Raw genomic sequence first — 16,928 nt, forward strand, 5'->3', positions numbered from 1 at the left:
CTGTTGATAATGACCTTGATGGGGTTTCTAGGAATGAATCATCATTACGGCCAACAACTACAACATCAACATTAATGCCAGCATTTGTTTTAAGAAAATAAAGTAAGGTATTGAAAAAAAAGTAAAGTATAGGAAAAAAAGCAAGGTATTGAAAAAAAAAAGTTCTACAAACGAACCTTTTCCTTTCAATGTAAGCATTCAAAGGCTCATCATCATGCAATACTTCCTCTTCTACTGGGCGAATCTTTCATCAACCTTGTAAGTTTGTTATTTCTGTAAGGAATGCGATCATTGCCAATAATGATTTATTGATGCTATTATTCCTTTTGTTGCATACCAAACTAACTCGCCTTATTCATACTCTCGAAGCGAACGGAACTTATCTGAATCACAACAATTGAAGTATCTTAGAAAACGTTAATCTAATAATTTGTGACAAAAATACTATATACATTTCCACAATCAGTTGATTGAGTTTTAAGGTTTGTAGACATGATATAAATCAATAAAAATTAAATGACACTGTGAGCTTGCTACTCATTTAAACATTTCAATATTATGTTTTCTTTATGTTCTTTTCAACTTTTTAAACAAGGTCTATTGAAGAAACACTAAGTGACCCCGGCAGATTAAGGATAATCTTATGGTTAAGTAGATGTTTCCCACGAGGGTTAGGTCCGGCAAAGATGGTTATTCTTCTCAACCTGCAAAACAGACACCGTGAGCTCGTCACTGAGAAGGGGGGGTTCCTCCTTGTGACCACCATCCGGCGTGAGAATCAGACTAGATTGCTCTGAATATAAGTGTATATTAAGAGAAATAGCTAGAGACGATAAGATAATATCAGATGATCTGTCTCCATACCGTTCCAAGGTGTTGGAGTATTTATAGCCGAAGGTAGGTTTCCAAGCAGGTACAGCCAGCTGTATAATATTCCTTTTCCACAAACTGTGGGCTACGTACGTGCCATGCTGGTGGTTGGTGGGTAGGCAGCGGCTGATAGTGACATGGCCGGCTGTGTACTATTCCTTTTCCACCAACTATAGGCTATGTACGTGCCACGATGAGGGTTGGTGGGTAGGCAGTGGCTGATAGTGACATTTTGTACTGAAGCATGCTCCTCCTCGTACTATTGTCGGTGAGCTGTCACCCTGTGATTGGTTCATGGGCTGCTTTGGTCAGATCTTGTCTATTTTGTCCATACTTGGCAGGTATAGTACAATCTTCTAGAAGCATACGGACTGGCTCTTTTGGGCGGGAATATTCCCGCCTTGCTCATTCCTTCTTCAGGTGACATTGCTGAAGTATTAAGAGTTAGTGCCTTATGCGTGTAGCTTTACTGTTAGTGAGGGTAGCCTTCTCAGCTTGTACCCATAGCTGCAGGAACAGGCAGGGTACTGTACCAAGGGAAGCTTTCCTGCGGGAACAGCTGGCTTACTGCGTGTAAAGTCTTCATCTCTCTGAGCATGGTGGGTCTTGCGGAACCAGTTGGTCTTTGCGCAGACGTACCCCATCAAGGTGTGTCTTGCGGGTCCAACTGGGCTTTGCGGGGACCTACCTCTTCAAGTCCCCCCAGTCCATTGTTCTTCTCATGAATTAGTGAGGTGAACTTTTGGACTTTAAGCAAGGGGTTTTGAAAGAGGTTTTTGTTTTTTAAGGTTTTCTGTGGGGATTCTCCCCGCGGTTTTCCTAATGTCACTTGCAGAAATTCCCGACTTTTCTGCCTGATTTTTGGTTATGATGCGGGTAGGTGTTTAACCTCTCCACAAGTCGGGAGCGTTGAGTTTCACTTGTATAGGCTCTCCACGAGGTTTTGGTAGTTTTGGACATAGTGATCAGTTATGTTAAACCACCAATTCCGCCTTGAAGTTTCAAACAAGCTAGTTCTCAATGTTCCCGCTATGCGGAGGTGTTATTTCCCTTTCCGCAAGCACGGCCCATAAGATCCTTCTTGGCTTCAATTCCCTGCAAGTGCTAAGTATGTGAAGGGTTTCGCCTTGACACTGTACCCGCACTTGTCTTATGGTTTTTTACTTCCCAAGGTAAGGGGGTATATTCCCTCTTATTTTTGAGTCTTTTTGAATCTTTTTTGAAATTCGAAGAGTTGGTGAAAGGATAAGATTAGTCCAAACTGTTGAAGGGACGTTAGCGTCTTCCGACGGTTTCTTCTGATAGTTTCAGGACATGCAGGAAGTTATGGCGACGTGACATTATATGGTCATTCCAGACGCTTTTTCAGGCGCGTGGGCGCGAGTTTTCGGGCGCGTGGGCGCGAATTTTACGGCACGCGTCCTGTCGACAGCTGTTGCCAGCTTGCTTTTCACGTGTCATCTTCTCATTGCTCCTGCGCTTCTGGTGCTGTGAGCGTTGGGAGTTCGATCAAGCGTGACCGAATTTCCTGAAAAGCTGCTTCCGCTTCTGGTATCCAGCGGAAGTGCGTTTTCTTTAAACAGTTTCTCAATGTTGACACGAATGGGAACGACCTATCCGCATGGTTTGCCAAAAAGCGGTTAAGTGCGACTAGTCGTCCATTCGGTGTCTGAGCTTGCTTGATGGTAGTAGGTGATTCCATTTTGATAATGGCTTCGACCTTTTCAGGGTTTGCTCTGAAGCCATCTTTAGTAACAATGACTCCTAAGAACTTCCCTTCTTCCATCCCAAAGGAACACTTGCTCGGATTGAGCTTCATGTTTATCTTTCTGAGCGTGTTGAAAGTTTCTTCGATGTCTTTCAACATCGCTTCTGGCTCAGGGCTTTTGATGACCAAGTCATCTATGTAGACTTCCAAGTTCCTCCCAATTTGGGCATGAAACCCTATGTCCATCAGGCGTTGGTATGTGGACCCGGCATTCTTAAGCCCGAATGGCATCATTTGATAACAAAATGTGCCATCGGGCGTCCGAAATGCGGTTTTGTCCTGATCGTCAACGGCCATGTGGATTTGATGGTACCCCTTATACGCATCAAGGAAGCATTTAAGGCGAAACGGTGCTAACGAATCTACGTTAAGGTCAATTTCGGGTAACGGGTAACAATCTTTGGGGCATGCTTTGTTTACGTTTTTGAATCTATGCACATGCGCCATTGTTTGTTAGATTTCGGTACCATGACGGGATTTGCAACCCATGTTTGATATCTGCTAACGCGTATGATGCCCGCGTCAAGGAGTTCCTTGACTTGGGTTCTACACGCGTTAGCTTGTTCCGCCCCCATTACTCTGCGCTTTTGTATGACTGGCGTAAAAGCCGGGTCACACTTGAGCTTATGCTCTGCCTTACTTCGAGGTACACCAGTCATGTCAGCTGGTGTCCACGCGAAGATGTCAGCGTTTTTCTGTAGTAAGCGTTTGAGTAAGGTGCGCGTAGGATCAGTGACTGTTGGGCCAATGGTAACAGCCTGGTCAGGGTATTTGCCATTGAAGGCCCATTCTTCTGGTTCGGTGATGGTTGGTTTAGCCATCTTTGGTTTGGGTTTAGATGAGACAGATGCGATGCATACCTGGGGAATACCGGTGATCATCGCTACACCCTCAGCTGTTGGCCATCCCATCATGCCGTGGACTGAAGATACCACGGCATTGAATCTTGCCATCCCGTCTCTCCCGAAGAGAATGTCGTATGTGTGGTGTGGCTTCCTCATTACGACAAAGTCCACGTCTTCTGTGCGGGAGTGTTTCCTGTCCGTGAGAATGACGGGGAAAGATAGGATACCCAGGGGGGTGTTTGTGCTGCCGTCGAACCCTTCCATCGAGGCGTAGACCGTTTCCAGGCGTTCCTTGTCTTCGTCTTCTAGCTTGTCGAAGAACTGTCTGTACATAACCGTTGACGAGGCGCCGTTGTAAGCAAGAGTGCGGGAAGTGATGTAGTGCCCCAGCTGGCTTTTGATGACGATGGGGCCTTCTTTGCTGGGTCCTCCTGACACTCGCGGGAAGCGCACCTCAGCTTCCTTCCACGCGCATGGTTCTGTCGTTCGTCTTTTTCTTCCTCTGACGTTACTATGAACCATGTGGATGCTGATGTCAACGGGCTTTCGTCCGTTGCCTTTGTATCGGTTATCATTCCTCTCTCCATTTTGATTGATACCACAAGGTGTGTAAGTTTTCCATCCTTGACGAATGTTTCAACAATATCCTTCAAGGATGTACACTCCTCAGTGGTGTGACCCTTTGTCCCGTGGAAGTCACTGGATTTGCTCTGATCCGCGTTATGTCGCTGCCGGATCATTGGAGCTTTTGGCCATGGGAGTTTTTCGGTGGCAAATATCTCCGTGACGCTTTTGGTGAGTGGCGTCCACCGGGGGTTTCGGCTTGATGGGTGCGTGTTATCCCTTCCGCCTACTAGAGGGCGAGAGCTGGATGAGGTGTCAAAGTTTACCATTTAAAATGGTTCTTTCGTTTTTAGAAATTTTGAATAACTAAACAAGTTATGGTAGATGAGATCTTTACTCTTTAGTTAATTGTCATCGTTTTCCAAAACAGTATTGATTTAAAAGTCTTTTTATTTTAAAAGAGCATTAAGGTTAAATGACACCATATGTAAAAGAAAGTTAGTTGTAAAATTGAAAGAGCATCGTAGATATGTTTATTTTTTTTTATTATAGTTTATCTAGATAATACTTTACAAACAAATTTTACATATATGATTTATTTCCCTGAATCTCATAAAATGTCTTAAAACATAAAAGACAAATAATTTTTACTTTTAGAAACATCCGGATTAGAAATAAGAAAAACTAAAATAGATAACCCAAACAAAATAACATCACAAAAATAAAATACATACGCAATGGAAAGATAAGAAATATGATAAAATACAATTTATGATATGAAATAAATATATGGTAAATTTTGTTCACAAATTTATAACTTTCTAAAATTGTTTTAGGATTTTATAAATTTGAATACAATTACCCTATCCATTCATTTATTTTAACACAATTGCACTTCTTTTTTAAACCGATGACTTTCTTGTATTTATGTTACCACACTTTTCTAAATTTGAAGAGCCCCGATGTCTCACTCTGGCCAGACTATGTTGTCTTAATCAGACTCACGCTAGTTTCAGAGTTTGGCTTGGGCGTTCCTTCGGGAAACCATACAGCTGAATGTCACTTGACAGTTGTTGTGCCACCACAAGGCTCAAGAGCAAAACTCTCTAGCGTAACACACGGTGGAACAAAAACCCGGGTGGGCTAAGGTTCGAACTGACAACCTTTGCACAAGTTCTAGCTCAAATTCATTGTCAATATCCATTCAAAAGTGACGCAAGTAGGATTCAAACTTGAGCTTTCATTGAAGAACACAAGCCTCATATTACTAATAATTTGAAATAATAATAATAATAATAATAATAATAATAATAATAATAATAATAATCTACCTATATTCTAATAAAGTAAAATAAATGTGGACACTTGTTATGTTTTGGTTAATTCTCATAATTTTTTCTCTCCAAAACTAATATACCCTAATATATGTAATAATCAATAATTATTCACTTTGCTTTTACATTATATTTATATATTTTTATAAATATAAATATTAACATATATTTTACTATATATTCAAAAATTTGGTGAATTTCAAAAATAAACAACAAATCATGTTTCTCAAATGAAAATTGTTTCGGATTTTTTTGTGGAACTTAAATTTGATTTTATGGGTTAAAAGTTGATAAATAGATTGTTTGTTACAAGTTAACTACGTTTTGGTCAAAATTTGTTAGGGTTAAAAATGAAAATTTTGAATATTTTTAAAAGTTTGAGAATGCAAAATAAATTTATCGTCAAATTTGTTATGGGTTCAAAGTGTTGACTTTAAAATGTCAAAAGTATGAAAGTTAAAATTTTAAACATGATTCGGGTTTCAAATTTATTTTTAAGGGCATTTTTTGAAATAATCAAAAGGTTCGGGATTTGAAAAATTGACTATTTTCCCCTTAACTATTAAAATTTAAGAAAACATTGCGAACACTTTCAACATGACACCCTCAAGCCTATCAATGCTTAACTTTTATCAAATTTGAAATATTTTTGTCAACATTAATTTTTCTTTCAATGACGATCAAAACATTGTATGGGAAGCATGACATGCTAAACTATGCTCAAATAAAATAAAATATTCACAAAATTGAATGGGTTAACATGTTTTTTATGTTGTCATTATGACAAAGTCGAGAAGCCCTCTGAAACTTATCAAAATATTTTTCATAGTGTAGCTCAGAAAAATATAGCTCTTAAAGAACATCCATTGTTACAATTTAATGTTCTAATTTCCTTTAATGGGTGGTAAATTGATAAATATAAACAAAAAAAAATCATTTTGTGATATAAATAAAATCAATTTATGTACACATTGTCTAAATGCACGCATAGATGTAATACATTTTTTTCATACACGCTATGTAATTATTTGTTTTACTTATAATTTTATAATTTGAATTATCCCATTGATGACACGGGCTCAAAAATTAATAATAATAATAATAATAAAAAACAAGTTTATAATAATAATAATCATACATGCATTCTAATAAATTTCCCTCTCGAATCTTCACCTCCTTTTAACCCCATCTCTCCCATAATAACAACTCGCACCGCCAACACTCTCCTTGTCCTTTCTCCTCATTTACTTCTTCCTTCCTTCCTTTTCACATTATTATTGTTATTATATTAAATCTCCGATGCCGAAATATTTACCCGTTTGCATCGCCGTCAGTGCACTTCTCATTGCCATTGCCACAGCCGAAGATCCATACAAGTTCTTTGACTGGAGTGTCACATATGGCGACATCTATCCGCTTGGTGTTCGTCAACAGGTTCATTTAACATTATAACGTGCTAAGAGCTTCTCTATATTTATCTGTATTTCTAAAATATAGATAATTTTTTTTTCATTAGAATCTCTGTCTTCATTTTTATCTCTAAAATTTAGAGTATAAACTAAATAAATAAAATAAATGTTTGTGAGTATGTGACAGGCTAAATAACATTTAGCAATAAACTTAAAGAGAATGTAATATTTAGTTAGTAATTAAGACGGAGATGGAGAAGCTGATGTGAACGTTGTAATTCGTACACTTTACAGAATCTGCTTCACTAAATTATATCATTTCTTGTCTGGTTTCTTTTATTTGTAGGGAATTTTGATTAATGGGCAGTTTCCTGGGCCTGATATTCACGCGGTTACAAATGATAATCTCATTGTTAATGTGATCAACAGCTTAGACGAACCTTTTCTTTTATCCTGGTAATCCCATGTGTTTCATATTATTTATGGAATTTTGGTTATTATAATGAACAAGATTTTATTTAATTAAAACTGTAAGAGATAATTTGGTGGGAATGATGAAGAGTGGATCTTGGTGAAAATTTATGAACGATCCCAAGACCGAAAAAAGATGGCGACTTAAGTTTTGGGGTTTCAAAAACATATTAAATTGCAGTAAAGAATGTTGTGAAGTTAATAGGTACTCTAACCTAGGAAGATAACACTAAGTTTTCTTATAATATAATTTTTAAAGCATCGTGGATGAATCAAGTATATATAATATTCTTCTATAAAATAATAATAATAATAGTAATAGTATTTTTAATAATTTTAATCATAACAATTATAAAAAATGTAAGGGAGCCCAACTACTAAAACTTGAGCTTGACTCTGATACGACCCTTTTATTATGTATTTAACTTTTATATTTACATTATATGTTATTTTTATTTAAACTTATAATAAATACATTTTTTTGGTTATTTTTATTCATAAGAATAATTATGATGATATGTTTATAGAATATATATACTTGTTATCTTAATTTAAGATTATTATATTTATATAAATTATAAATTATATAAATAAAAGACTTGTTTAAACTCGTGTGCATAGTCAAGTTTGGTAAATGAAACCCGAGCACAATCATTTATTCAATTAACTTAATTTAAGCTTGATTTTTAATGAATCGATCTCAAGTATATATCTATAGTTTTGAAAGAAGCGCATTGTGTGCTAAGAAAAAATTAGGTATAATTATAAATCATCCCACCAAATTAGATTAAATCTCTATAAGTTTGACTGTTTGAGACACTGAAGAAAAAATATTGGAAATACAATGGACTGCACTTACCAAAACAACTTTTTGAAAACAAGACGAAAATTGTGTATATATTTAATACATAAAAATATAGTGTATAAATAAATCAGATGGATATATATGTTCCTGATACATTTAATATTGTACACGAGAATAAAGTCGATGGGTTAGGTTCAAATAAGAAGTTTGATTTTCCTAAGAAGGCTAGGAAGAAAGGTATTTTAGTCTAATACTTTAATATCAAAACCTACTTACTTTAATCTCAAAAGACACTTAAATTAATTTCAAAAACTCACTTACATAAAGCTCAATTACATTTTCACTCATCTCTTACAACCACCACCACTTCACCGCCCACCACCACCACAACCGTCACCCACCGCCATCACCTCACCGAAAAAGTCCGAAAAAACACAATGAAAAAACACAATGGAAAAATACACTATGAAAAAAAAACACAATAAAAAACACAATTATATGACACAATGGAAAAAACACAATGAAAAATACTATTGTATAACACAATTTTGTAAAACACAATTCGGTAAAACACAATTTATAAAAAACCCACTATTTTTTTTTTAATTTTTATATTACAATATGGTACTCATATAAAAGATAAAAAGACACTCATTATTATGGTGAATTTGTTTTTCAATAAAAACATCGTAAAAAAACGTTATGGACGTTTTAAAATGATGGAGGAATTTTGCATGTGCCTTGCATATGGAGAGAGAAAGTCAACAAATGTGTTATTCCTTTTATGCCCTTTACCTTGTGTTCATACTTAATTTTCTCCTAAACTAATCTCAATCATTCATATTCAAAATTAATGAACAAGATTATTTCTTATACTTCATACAAAAAGTATACTTCCTATTATAACCTAACCCTAAAGTCGATAATGTATTCAATTTATATATGCCTTTAAAAATAATACATATTATATTGCCATACATTAGAGCATTCTCATCCAACCCCTCATATTATGTGAGGGGTGTTTTTATAATTTAGAGAGTGATTCAAGGTGTTGTGAGTGAAGAGTTTTTATATTTTAGAAAAAGTAATGATTTTTCTGTATATTTGAAAAGTTACTGTTCATCCCTTATAATTTTTTAATATATTTTGAAAGTGGTTGTGAGTGAAGGAAAGAGAAAAGGTAATGATAAAAGGTATAAAAAGTATTATTTAATTGAAATAGAGAGGGAAAATAAAGTAAGTTTTAGTGTAATTTTTGGTTTGAAGATAGGGGGTGGGATGAGAATGCTTTTAGAGGTTACCAAAACTAAACATTATCGTATAATTAAATACATAGCTAAAACGTATTTATTGTATGCATATATTTAAATATATCATGGGCCAGATTCTAGTATTTCTTAGAGTTGTAAAATTTCAGACATAAAGCAGGTGACACATGAAAAATCATAGATCTTTAAATTGTTTAAATAAACAATGTATAGCTCAAAGTTACGTATATAATAATTTACCTACATGATAGAAAATGTGACCGAACACTAAAGACAAATTATATCTTGCAGTTTGTTCATAAACATGATTAATAAATTAATTGGTGTTAACCATGATTATTAGTAAAATAATTGGTGGTCGGTTTGAATCTTCAATGGTATTTGTAATAAGGCTTTGTTCTATGTTGAAAAGTGCGGATGATCAAGTAATTTCACTTAGACAAAAAGGGGTAAGAAAAGAATGAGTTGTTGAGATTCGTGTGATTTTGTTTCACTTTTGTTATAAAAATGTGGTCGAAACAGTATAATCACTTGGTTAACACCATATCAATTATTTCCCGTTAACTAAAAGCTTGCCTTTTACATTTAGATAGAGTGTATTGATCATGAAAACATGTTCTTATAGGAATGGGATTCTACAAAGAAGGAATTCGTTTGAAGATGGTGTGTATGGAACAACATGCCTGATCCCTCCGGGTAAAAACTTCACGTACATCATTGAAGAAACACTAAGTGAATCCTGGACAGATTATAGATAATCTGGGGGTTAAGTAATGTTTCCCACGGGGATGAGGTCCAGCTGAGAAGGTTGTTCTTCTAGAGACCTGCAAAACAGACACCATAAGCTCGTCACTGAGAAGGGGGGGGGGGTTCCTCCTTGTGACCACCCTCCGGCGTGAGAATCAGACTAGATTGCTCTGAATATAAGTGTATATTAAGATATTGCTAGATAAGATTGAGATATCAGATGATGTCCTTACCATTCCAAGGTGTTGGAGTATTTATAGCCGAAGGTAGGTTTCCAAGCAGGTACAGCCGGCTGAATAGTATTCCTGTTCTACCAACAGTGGACTATGCACAGACCATGCTGGTTGGTGGATAGGTTACGGCCAACAGTAATAAGGTCGGCTGTATACTGTTCCTTTACTGCCGGCTACGCACTGTTCCACCAACTGTAGGCTGCGCACGTTCCATCGTAAGGGTTGGTGAGTAGGCAGCGGCTAATAGTGACAAACAGTACTAGAGGGTGCTCCTCCTCGTATTGTTGTCGGTGAGCTGTCACCCTGTGATTAGTTCATGGGCTGCTCTGGTCAAACTGTCTGTTCCGCCCATACCTTAGTAGGTATAGTACGAAAGACCTTCCAGAAGCATACGGACTGGCTCATTTAGGCGGGAGTGTTCCCGCCTTGCTCATTCCTTCATGTGACTACTGAAGTAACGAATACCTTGTGCGTGTAGCCTTGCTGTTAGTGCGGGTAGCCTTCCCTGATGGCTTGTATCCGCAGCTGCGGGAACAGGCGGGGTACTTCACCATTGGGAGGCTTTCCCTGCGGGTACAGCTGGCGTACTGCGTGTAAGGTTCTTTGAGCATGGTGGGTCCTGCTGGAGCAGTTGGTCATTGCGCAGACGTCCCTGTTCAAGGTTAGTCTTGCGGGTCCAACTGGGCTCTGCTGGGACCTACCTCTTCAAGTCCCCCCAGTCCAATGTTCTTCTCATGAATTATTAATAAGTGAGGTGAACTTTTGGACTTAGCAAGGGGTTTTGAAAAGGGTTTAGTTTTTAGGTTTTCCGTGGTGATTCTTCCCGCGGTTTTCCTGATGTCACGCAGAAATTCCCGACTTTTCTGCTTGATCTCTGGGTATGAAGCGGGTAGGTTTGTAACCTCCTCGAACGTCAGGAGCGTTGAGTCCCATTTGTGTGGATTCTCCATGGGGTGTTGGTAGTTTTCAACATAGTGATCAATTATGCTAAAACCACCAATTCCATCTTGGAGTTTCAAACAATATAGTTCTCGACGTTCCCGTCATGCGGGGATGTTATTCCCGTTTCCGCAAGCATGGCCTGGAAGATCCTTCTTGGTTTGAATTCCCTGCAGAGTGCTAAGTATGTGAAGGGTGTTGCATTGACACTGTACCCGCACTTGTCTTACGGTTACTTTATTTCCAAGGTATTCCTGGCGTCAATTCCCTGAGGGTGCTAAGTATGTGAAGGGTTTTGCCTTGACACTGTACCCGCATCCGTCTTACGGTTACTTGTTTGCCAAGGTTTCCTTGGCTTCAATTCCCTGCGGGTGCTAGGTATGTGAAGGGTTTTGCCTTGACACTGTACCCGCATCCGTCTTATGGTTACTTGGTTGCCAAGGTAAGGGGTATTTTCCCGCTTACTTTTGAATCTTTTTGAATTTTGAATTTCGAAATTCGAAGAGTTGGTGGAAAGATAGGAACAATCCAAACATCTGAAACGTCGTGCGACGGTTTCTTCTGACTGTGTCAGGACGTGCAGGAAGTTATGGTGACGTGACAGTACATGGTCATTCCAGACGCTTTTTCAGGCGCGTGGGCGCGATTTTTCGGGCGCGTGGCCGCGAAATTAATGGTATGCTTCCTGTCAACAGCTGTTGCCAGCTTGCTTTTTGCCACGTGTCATAGTTTCATTGCACCTTCGTTTTCTCTCTCTTACGCATTAATTTCATCGCATTAATTGCGATTAGTATATAAAGGGGGAGAGGGTTCTTTGTAATCCACACTTTCACCCTTCTCTTCATCTTTTAAGCGATTTCCGGCGAATACTCCCCTTTTCAGGCAAGCATTCTCTCGAAATCGCTTTCTTCTTTCCTTCACAAGATGTCGTCTCGTGATGTTGAATCCACAGCTGATGACAAGAGTACTGCTGGCGAGTGCCAGTGTGCTCTGCCTGGCGATCTGTACCGGTATGTTGTCAGGAAGTTCATGCTCGAATCTCTCGAGCCTGAGTTTCCTGAACCCCATCAGACCGTGTACGATGCCCCCAGAGGCAAGATCGGGGTTTATGCTGCATTCTTTGTCTATGGGAATCTTAGGTTCCCGTTGACAAAGTTTGTTTACCGTGTCCTTGAGAGGCACGGTGTTCATTTGACCGAGTTGCACCCCATGGCGATCGCCAAGATTCGCCACTTTGAGTGGGTGTGCCGGATACTGGGCGTTGAGCCCTACGTTGACCGCCTGATGACCTTCTACACTTGGAGGTGCATCCAGGGGTGGTACACGTTGACAACCCGGATTAAGGGTTTAAAGATCTGTGCGACCGAGCGCAGTCTTCGCGCGTGGAAGAGGGAGTTTTTCTTCATATCCGCTCGTGCCATCCCCATTGCCATGAAATTCAAGAACGGGCAAGCACTTCCCAGCCTTCACGCCTCCAGCTACCAGGAGGCGGAATGGTTTGCGAAGATATCTCGGGTCCAATCTCCGGTTTACCGGTTTTCGGAGTCCGGGATGGTGATGCTGGGGATGAGCCGGGTGTGGAAGGAGGCTGATGCGCGCAAGATTCCAATCGTCCTCGAATACGGTTCGAACTCTGTTCCTTACGGTATGCCTTTTTCCCTTTTGTTGATTTCGAATTTCTTCTAACTTCTTTCCTGTTTATTTCAGAGGGGAACGACCTGCAGTCGCTCCTTAATCCGCGGGAGGCTGATGGTCCCGCCCGGATGGGTACTCGTGCTCTAGACGAGAACGAGTTGCCCATCCTAGAACAAACGGCGGATCGGTTCGTGGAGGTCTATCCGCTAGGCCATGAGATCCTTAGCGCCCGTCGGCCAGGTAAGGCGTTATTCGACCCTCGACCCCTCAATGTTGAAACCTCTGTTGGAATTCCTCTAATCGTATGTTCTGATGAGGAATCCGCAGATGGTCCTCCGTTGGTGCGGAAGAAGAAGGCTGCCGGCGGGAAGGGGAAAGAGAAGGCCTCCACTGCCGATCCGGCGCCTCGGTCTGATTCAGAGACCGAGAGCGAAGAGGTGGCGGGGAATCCCGGTGGTGATAAGACCACCGCTTCGGAGGTTGCGACTGTCACCTCTGGAGAGCCAAAGAAGACGACGGTGACCGGCTCCATCGGGTCCGTTCCCGCCTCTCCGTACCTTTAGGCTCAAGAAAACCCGTAAGTACAACTTTCCTTTAGCTTTTATCTTCATAGTTTAGTCTTTTAACACTTTTCTTCTTTATGCAGGCGTGGATGTTGATGCATTCCAGGGTGAGGCGCCGATTTGTACCTCTCCGCCAATGACGGTAGGCTTGGTCAGCCTACCTGAGGCGTCGACCCAGGCGCCTGCGCCTGCTTCCGCTGGTTCAGTCGCTCACTCTTTTGAGCCGACTGTTCCAGCCGAGATGACGTCACCGCCGGCCGTGAGTGCGATTTTTACAGCATCTTTCACTGAGCCGGCGGTTACAATTGCTGCGGATTCCGCGGCGGCGACTGCGGCGGCCACCGCGGCAGCTGCTACGATGCCCCCGCCATCGGCAACGACTGCCGATCCATCAGGTACGCATGGGGCTTCTCGCCAATCTTTGCCACCTTCCCATCTGCCTGACCTCTTGGATGGATTTCCTTTGGGTTCAGGTGATGGGTTCGGCGGCTATCGGCCAGTTATTGACCCTACAGGTGCGTAGGGTTCCTTTGGCCCTTTTATATATATTTTCTTTATCTTCTTTTCCTAACTGCTTTATGTTTTTTGCAGTATCGGATTCCAATGAAGTGTATGTTCCACGATGGAACATTCGCCGAGGAACAACCCTTCGCACCCATGTGGAGTGCGTGGAATGGGCTCGTCACGCTGCTCCTAGTGGTGCGTTGGGGGAAGCCATGGCTAGCTACCAAGAGGGTAGGCTAACCAATGAGCTTCGGGTTCTCCTAGCTCGGATGCAGCCGCGCGTCGAGCTGCTTTGTCGTGAAAACGACAAGTTAAAAGCAGCTCGCCTTAAAGAAGTTGCTCAGGCGCGGGCCATCCGGGAGGAGAACCAAAGGCTTTCCGCTGTAGCTGCGGAAAAGGAGAAGGCCTTCAAGGCCCTTAAGGTTGAAGTTCAGGCACGACTCGAGGCCTGTTCCAAGGCTGCCCAAGCTGTTAATGAACAGCTTCGGCTGGCTAAGGAGACTGCGAGGAACGCAACCGAGAGGGCCACCAAGGCTGAAGCTATTGCCGAGCCTCTACGCGTGGAGAATGAAGAGCTTGAAGCCAAATTAGAGGCTCTCCAGCAGGCTCATGATGCCTTGGCGATGGAGGACGCGAAGAAGCTTCAAGAGATCCTGGACCAGAGGGGCGTGCTTGACCATACTGAGCGGAAGCTAAAGGGCGTCGAAGAGGCTGCTGCAAAGGAAGTGTTGCTTGCCAACCTTAATAAAAGTGAAGCCGAACGCGCCTGTACCCAAGCTCAAGCCGCCCTCCAAGAAGCTCTGGTTGCCAAGGAATGGCTTCTTCGAGAAGCGTTGTCTCAGGTAAGTCTAACTTGATGTCTTCACGCTTTTCCTTATAAATAGAAAAGGTTCTAACACTTGTATTTTTCTTTGTAGGTTGTGCATCGGGTCTTCTCAGAGACATCTTACGACGATGCTATGAGCGCAGCCCTCAACGCTTCTCACGAGGATGGGGAAAAGGCCGGCTTCCTGCTTGGTCTAGGGTTCGTTGAGAAAGGCGTCCCGCCTTCCAACTTCCCTTTGTATAATGTGGATATTGAAGCTATTTACGACCAAGCAGTGAACCATTATGCTGCCTTCCCGCATCCGGTGGTGGAGAAGGTGAATGAAGTTGCTGCTGCTGATAATGGGCTAGCTATCCTTAAGGCTTTCCTTGAACCGCCACGCTCAACTGACGGCGCTGGTCCAAGTGGAAGTGGCCCTGAAGCCTGATCCTGAAGATCCCTTACCGCTGCTAGGATAGATTTAGTTTGTATAGATTTACTTTCTTGTAGGCGGGTAGTTACCCGGCCATTCTTGTAACGAATATTTATGAAATATAAATCTTTGTGCGGCTAAGACCGCTTCTTCCATTGGATTCCTTGCTTTATAAACGTTATATGACTTGCATACTTTAGTTTAAATTAGCAATTTTTCCAAGTGTTTTAGAATAAGTTAACCTTTGAACGTGGTAGATAATAGGTGTGAAGTTTTGCTTCCTCTTTCGTGATTGTGCGGGTAGGACCGTCACTTGCACTTAGTAGGATGGCTAAACTTTACCCATATCTGACCTGCGTGTAGGTTTTCCTCATCCTTTTTTAGGATAACCTTTGAACGTGGTAGATGATAGGTTGAAGTTTTGCTTCCTTGTTCGTGATTGTGCGGGTAAGACCGTCACTTGCACTTACAAGGATGGCTAAACTTTACTTATATCTGACCTGCGTGTAGGTTTTCCTTATTTTTAGCGTTGTGTTTATGCGGGTTTTGCCGCCTTCCACACGTAACGACTTACTTCTTCCCCATTTATGCGGTGAATACCGGCACCAGTGTGGGAAGTTCATAAGTATAAAGGTAAAGTTAACACATTATGAAAGGAGAATCATTTCCATTAGAAGTGGCTCTAGGCCTTTTCTTTACAAGTTTGGAATTGATCTACATATAACATTTGCGTAATTGAGCTCCATTCCATGTTCTTGGGATGGGAGTGCCATCGAGCCTTTCGAGCCGGTATGCGCCCTTTCCCATGACTTCTTTGATAATGTATGGCCCTTCCCAGACCGGGGCCAGCTTTCCCGGGCGTTCTTGGTTCGAAGCCTCGTTGTTACGCAGTATGTAGTCTCCTATATTGAAGTTGCAGAGTTTTACCCGTGTGTTGTAGTACTTTTGCATTTGTCGCTTGTAGTTCTCTTCACGCACTGCGGCTAAGTCTCTGCGTTCCTCGGTTAGCATAAGGTCTAACCGTCTTTCCGCATCATTGTCTTCTGGCTGAATCAAGACCCTTGGTGAGGGCAAACCAATCTCGACTGGGACCATGGCTTCAGTGCCATAAGTGAGGCTGAACGGGGTTTCTCCCGTACTGGCCTTCTTCAGCGTTCTGTTTGCCCAAAGGACGTGCAGAAGCTCGTCCACCCAGCCGGATCTGTGTTCCAAGAGTCTTTTCTTGATGCCTTCGACGATGCTCTTGTTTGCTCTTTCCACCTCACCATTACCTTGCGGGTGTGCCACTGAGGTAAAGGTGTGGGTGATTTGAAGTTCTTTCAGCCACTGTTGTAGCTTCTTGTCAGCAAAGTTGGTGCCGTTATCGCTCACCAAATTCTGTGGAAGTCCAAAACGACAAATAATAAATTCCCAAATAAATTTTTTGATATGTTTTGCGGTTGTTTGGGCTAGAGGTTTTGCTTCTATCCACTTGGTGAAGTAGTCGATGGCTACCACAAGGAACTGAACATTTCCTGCTGCTGTAGGAAATGGGCCTGTCACATCGATGGCCCACTTCTGAAATGGCCATGAAGAAGTGACTGGAACAAGTTCATTCTTCGGGCGGTGCGTGTTGGGTGCGTAAAGCTGGCAAGACCTGCATTTTCTGATGTATGCCAGTGCATCCGTATGCATCCCCGGCCAAAAGTATCCCGCGTTGTTTAGCTTGGCTACAACAGCGCGGGGACCTGCGTGT

General features: G+C 41.4%; 1 protein-coding gene across 1 annotated transcript; it reads left to right on the plus strand.

The window, feature by feature from the left end:
• The first annotated feature begins 6,675 nt into the window (after window positions 1–6,675).
• On the plus strand, window positions 6,676–10,092 carry LOC143529952 (L-ascorbate oxidase homolog). Its single transcript, XM_077025621.1, has 3 exons — window positions 6,676–6,815; window positions 7,137–7,246; window positions 9,960–10,092. Exons 1-3 carry the CDS (start codon window positions 6,681–6,683, stop codon window positions 10,090–10,092), a joined length of 378 nt encoding a protein of 125 aa, XP_076881736.1. The 5' UTR covers window positions 6,676–6,680.
• Window positions 10,093–16,928: the final 6,836 nt, after the last annotated feature.

This window comes from Bidens hawaiensis, unplaced genomic scaffold (assembly GCF_021521415.1).
Source record: "Bidens hawaiensis isolate Kalapana, Puna unplaced genomic scaffold, B.hawaiensis_p1.1 tig00008796_1, whole genome shotgun sequence".
Lineage (NCBI taxonomy): Eukaryota > Viridiplantae > Streptophyta > Magnoliopsida > Asterales > Asteraceae > Bidens > Bidens hawaiensis.

Coding starts and splice junctions, on each gene's coding strand:
- LOC143529952 (XM_077025621.1), top strand. CDS start 6,681: ATGCCGAAATATTTACCCGTTTGCATCGCCGTCAGTGCACTTCTCATT. Junction 6,816..7,136: donor CGCTTGGTGTTCGTCAACAG/GTTCATTTAACA, acceptor TTTTATTTGTAG/GGAATTTTGATTAATGGGCA. Junction 7,247..9,959: donor GAACCTTTTCTTTTATCCTG/GTAATCCCATGT, acceptor ATGTTCTTATAG/GAATGGGATTCTACAAAGAA.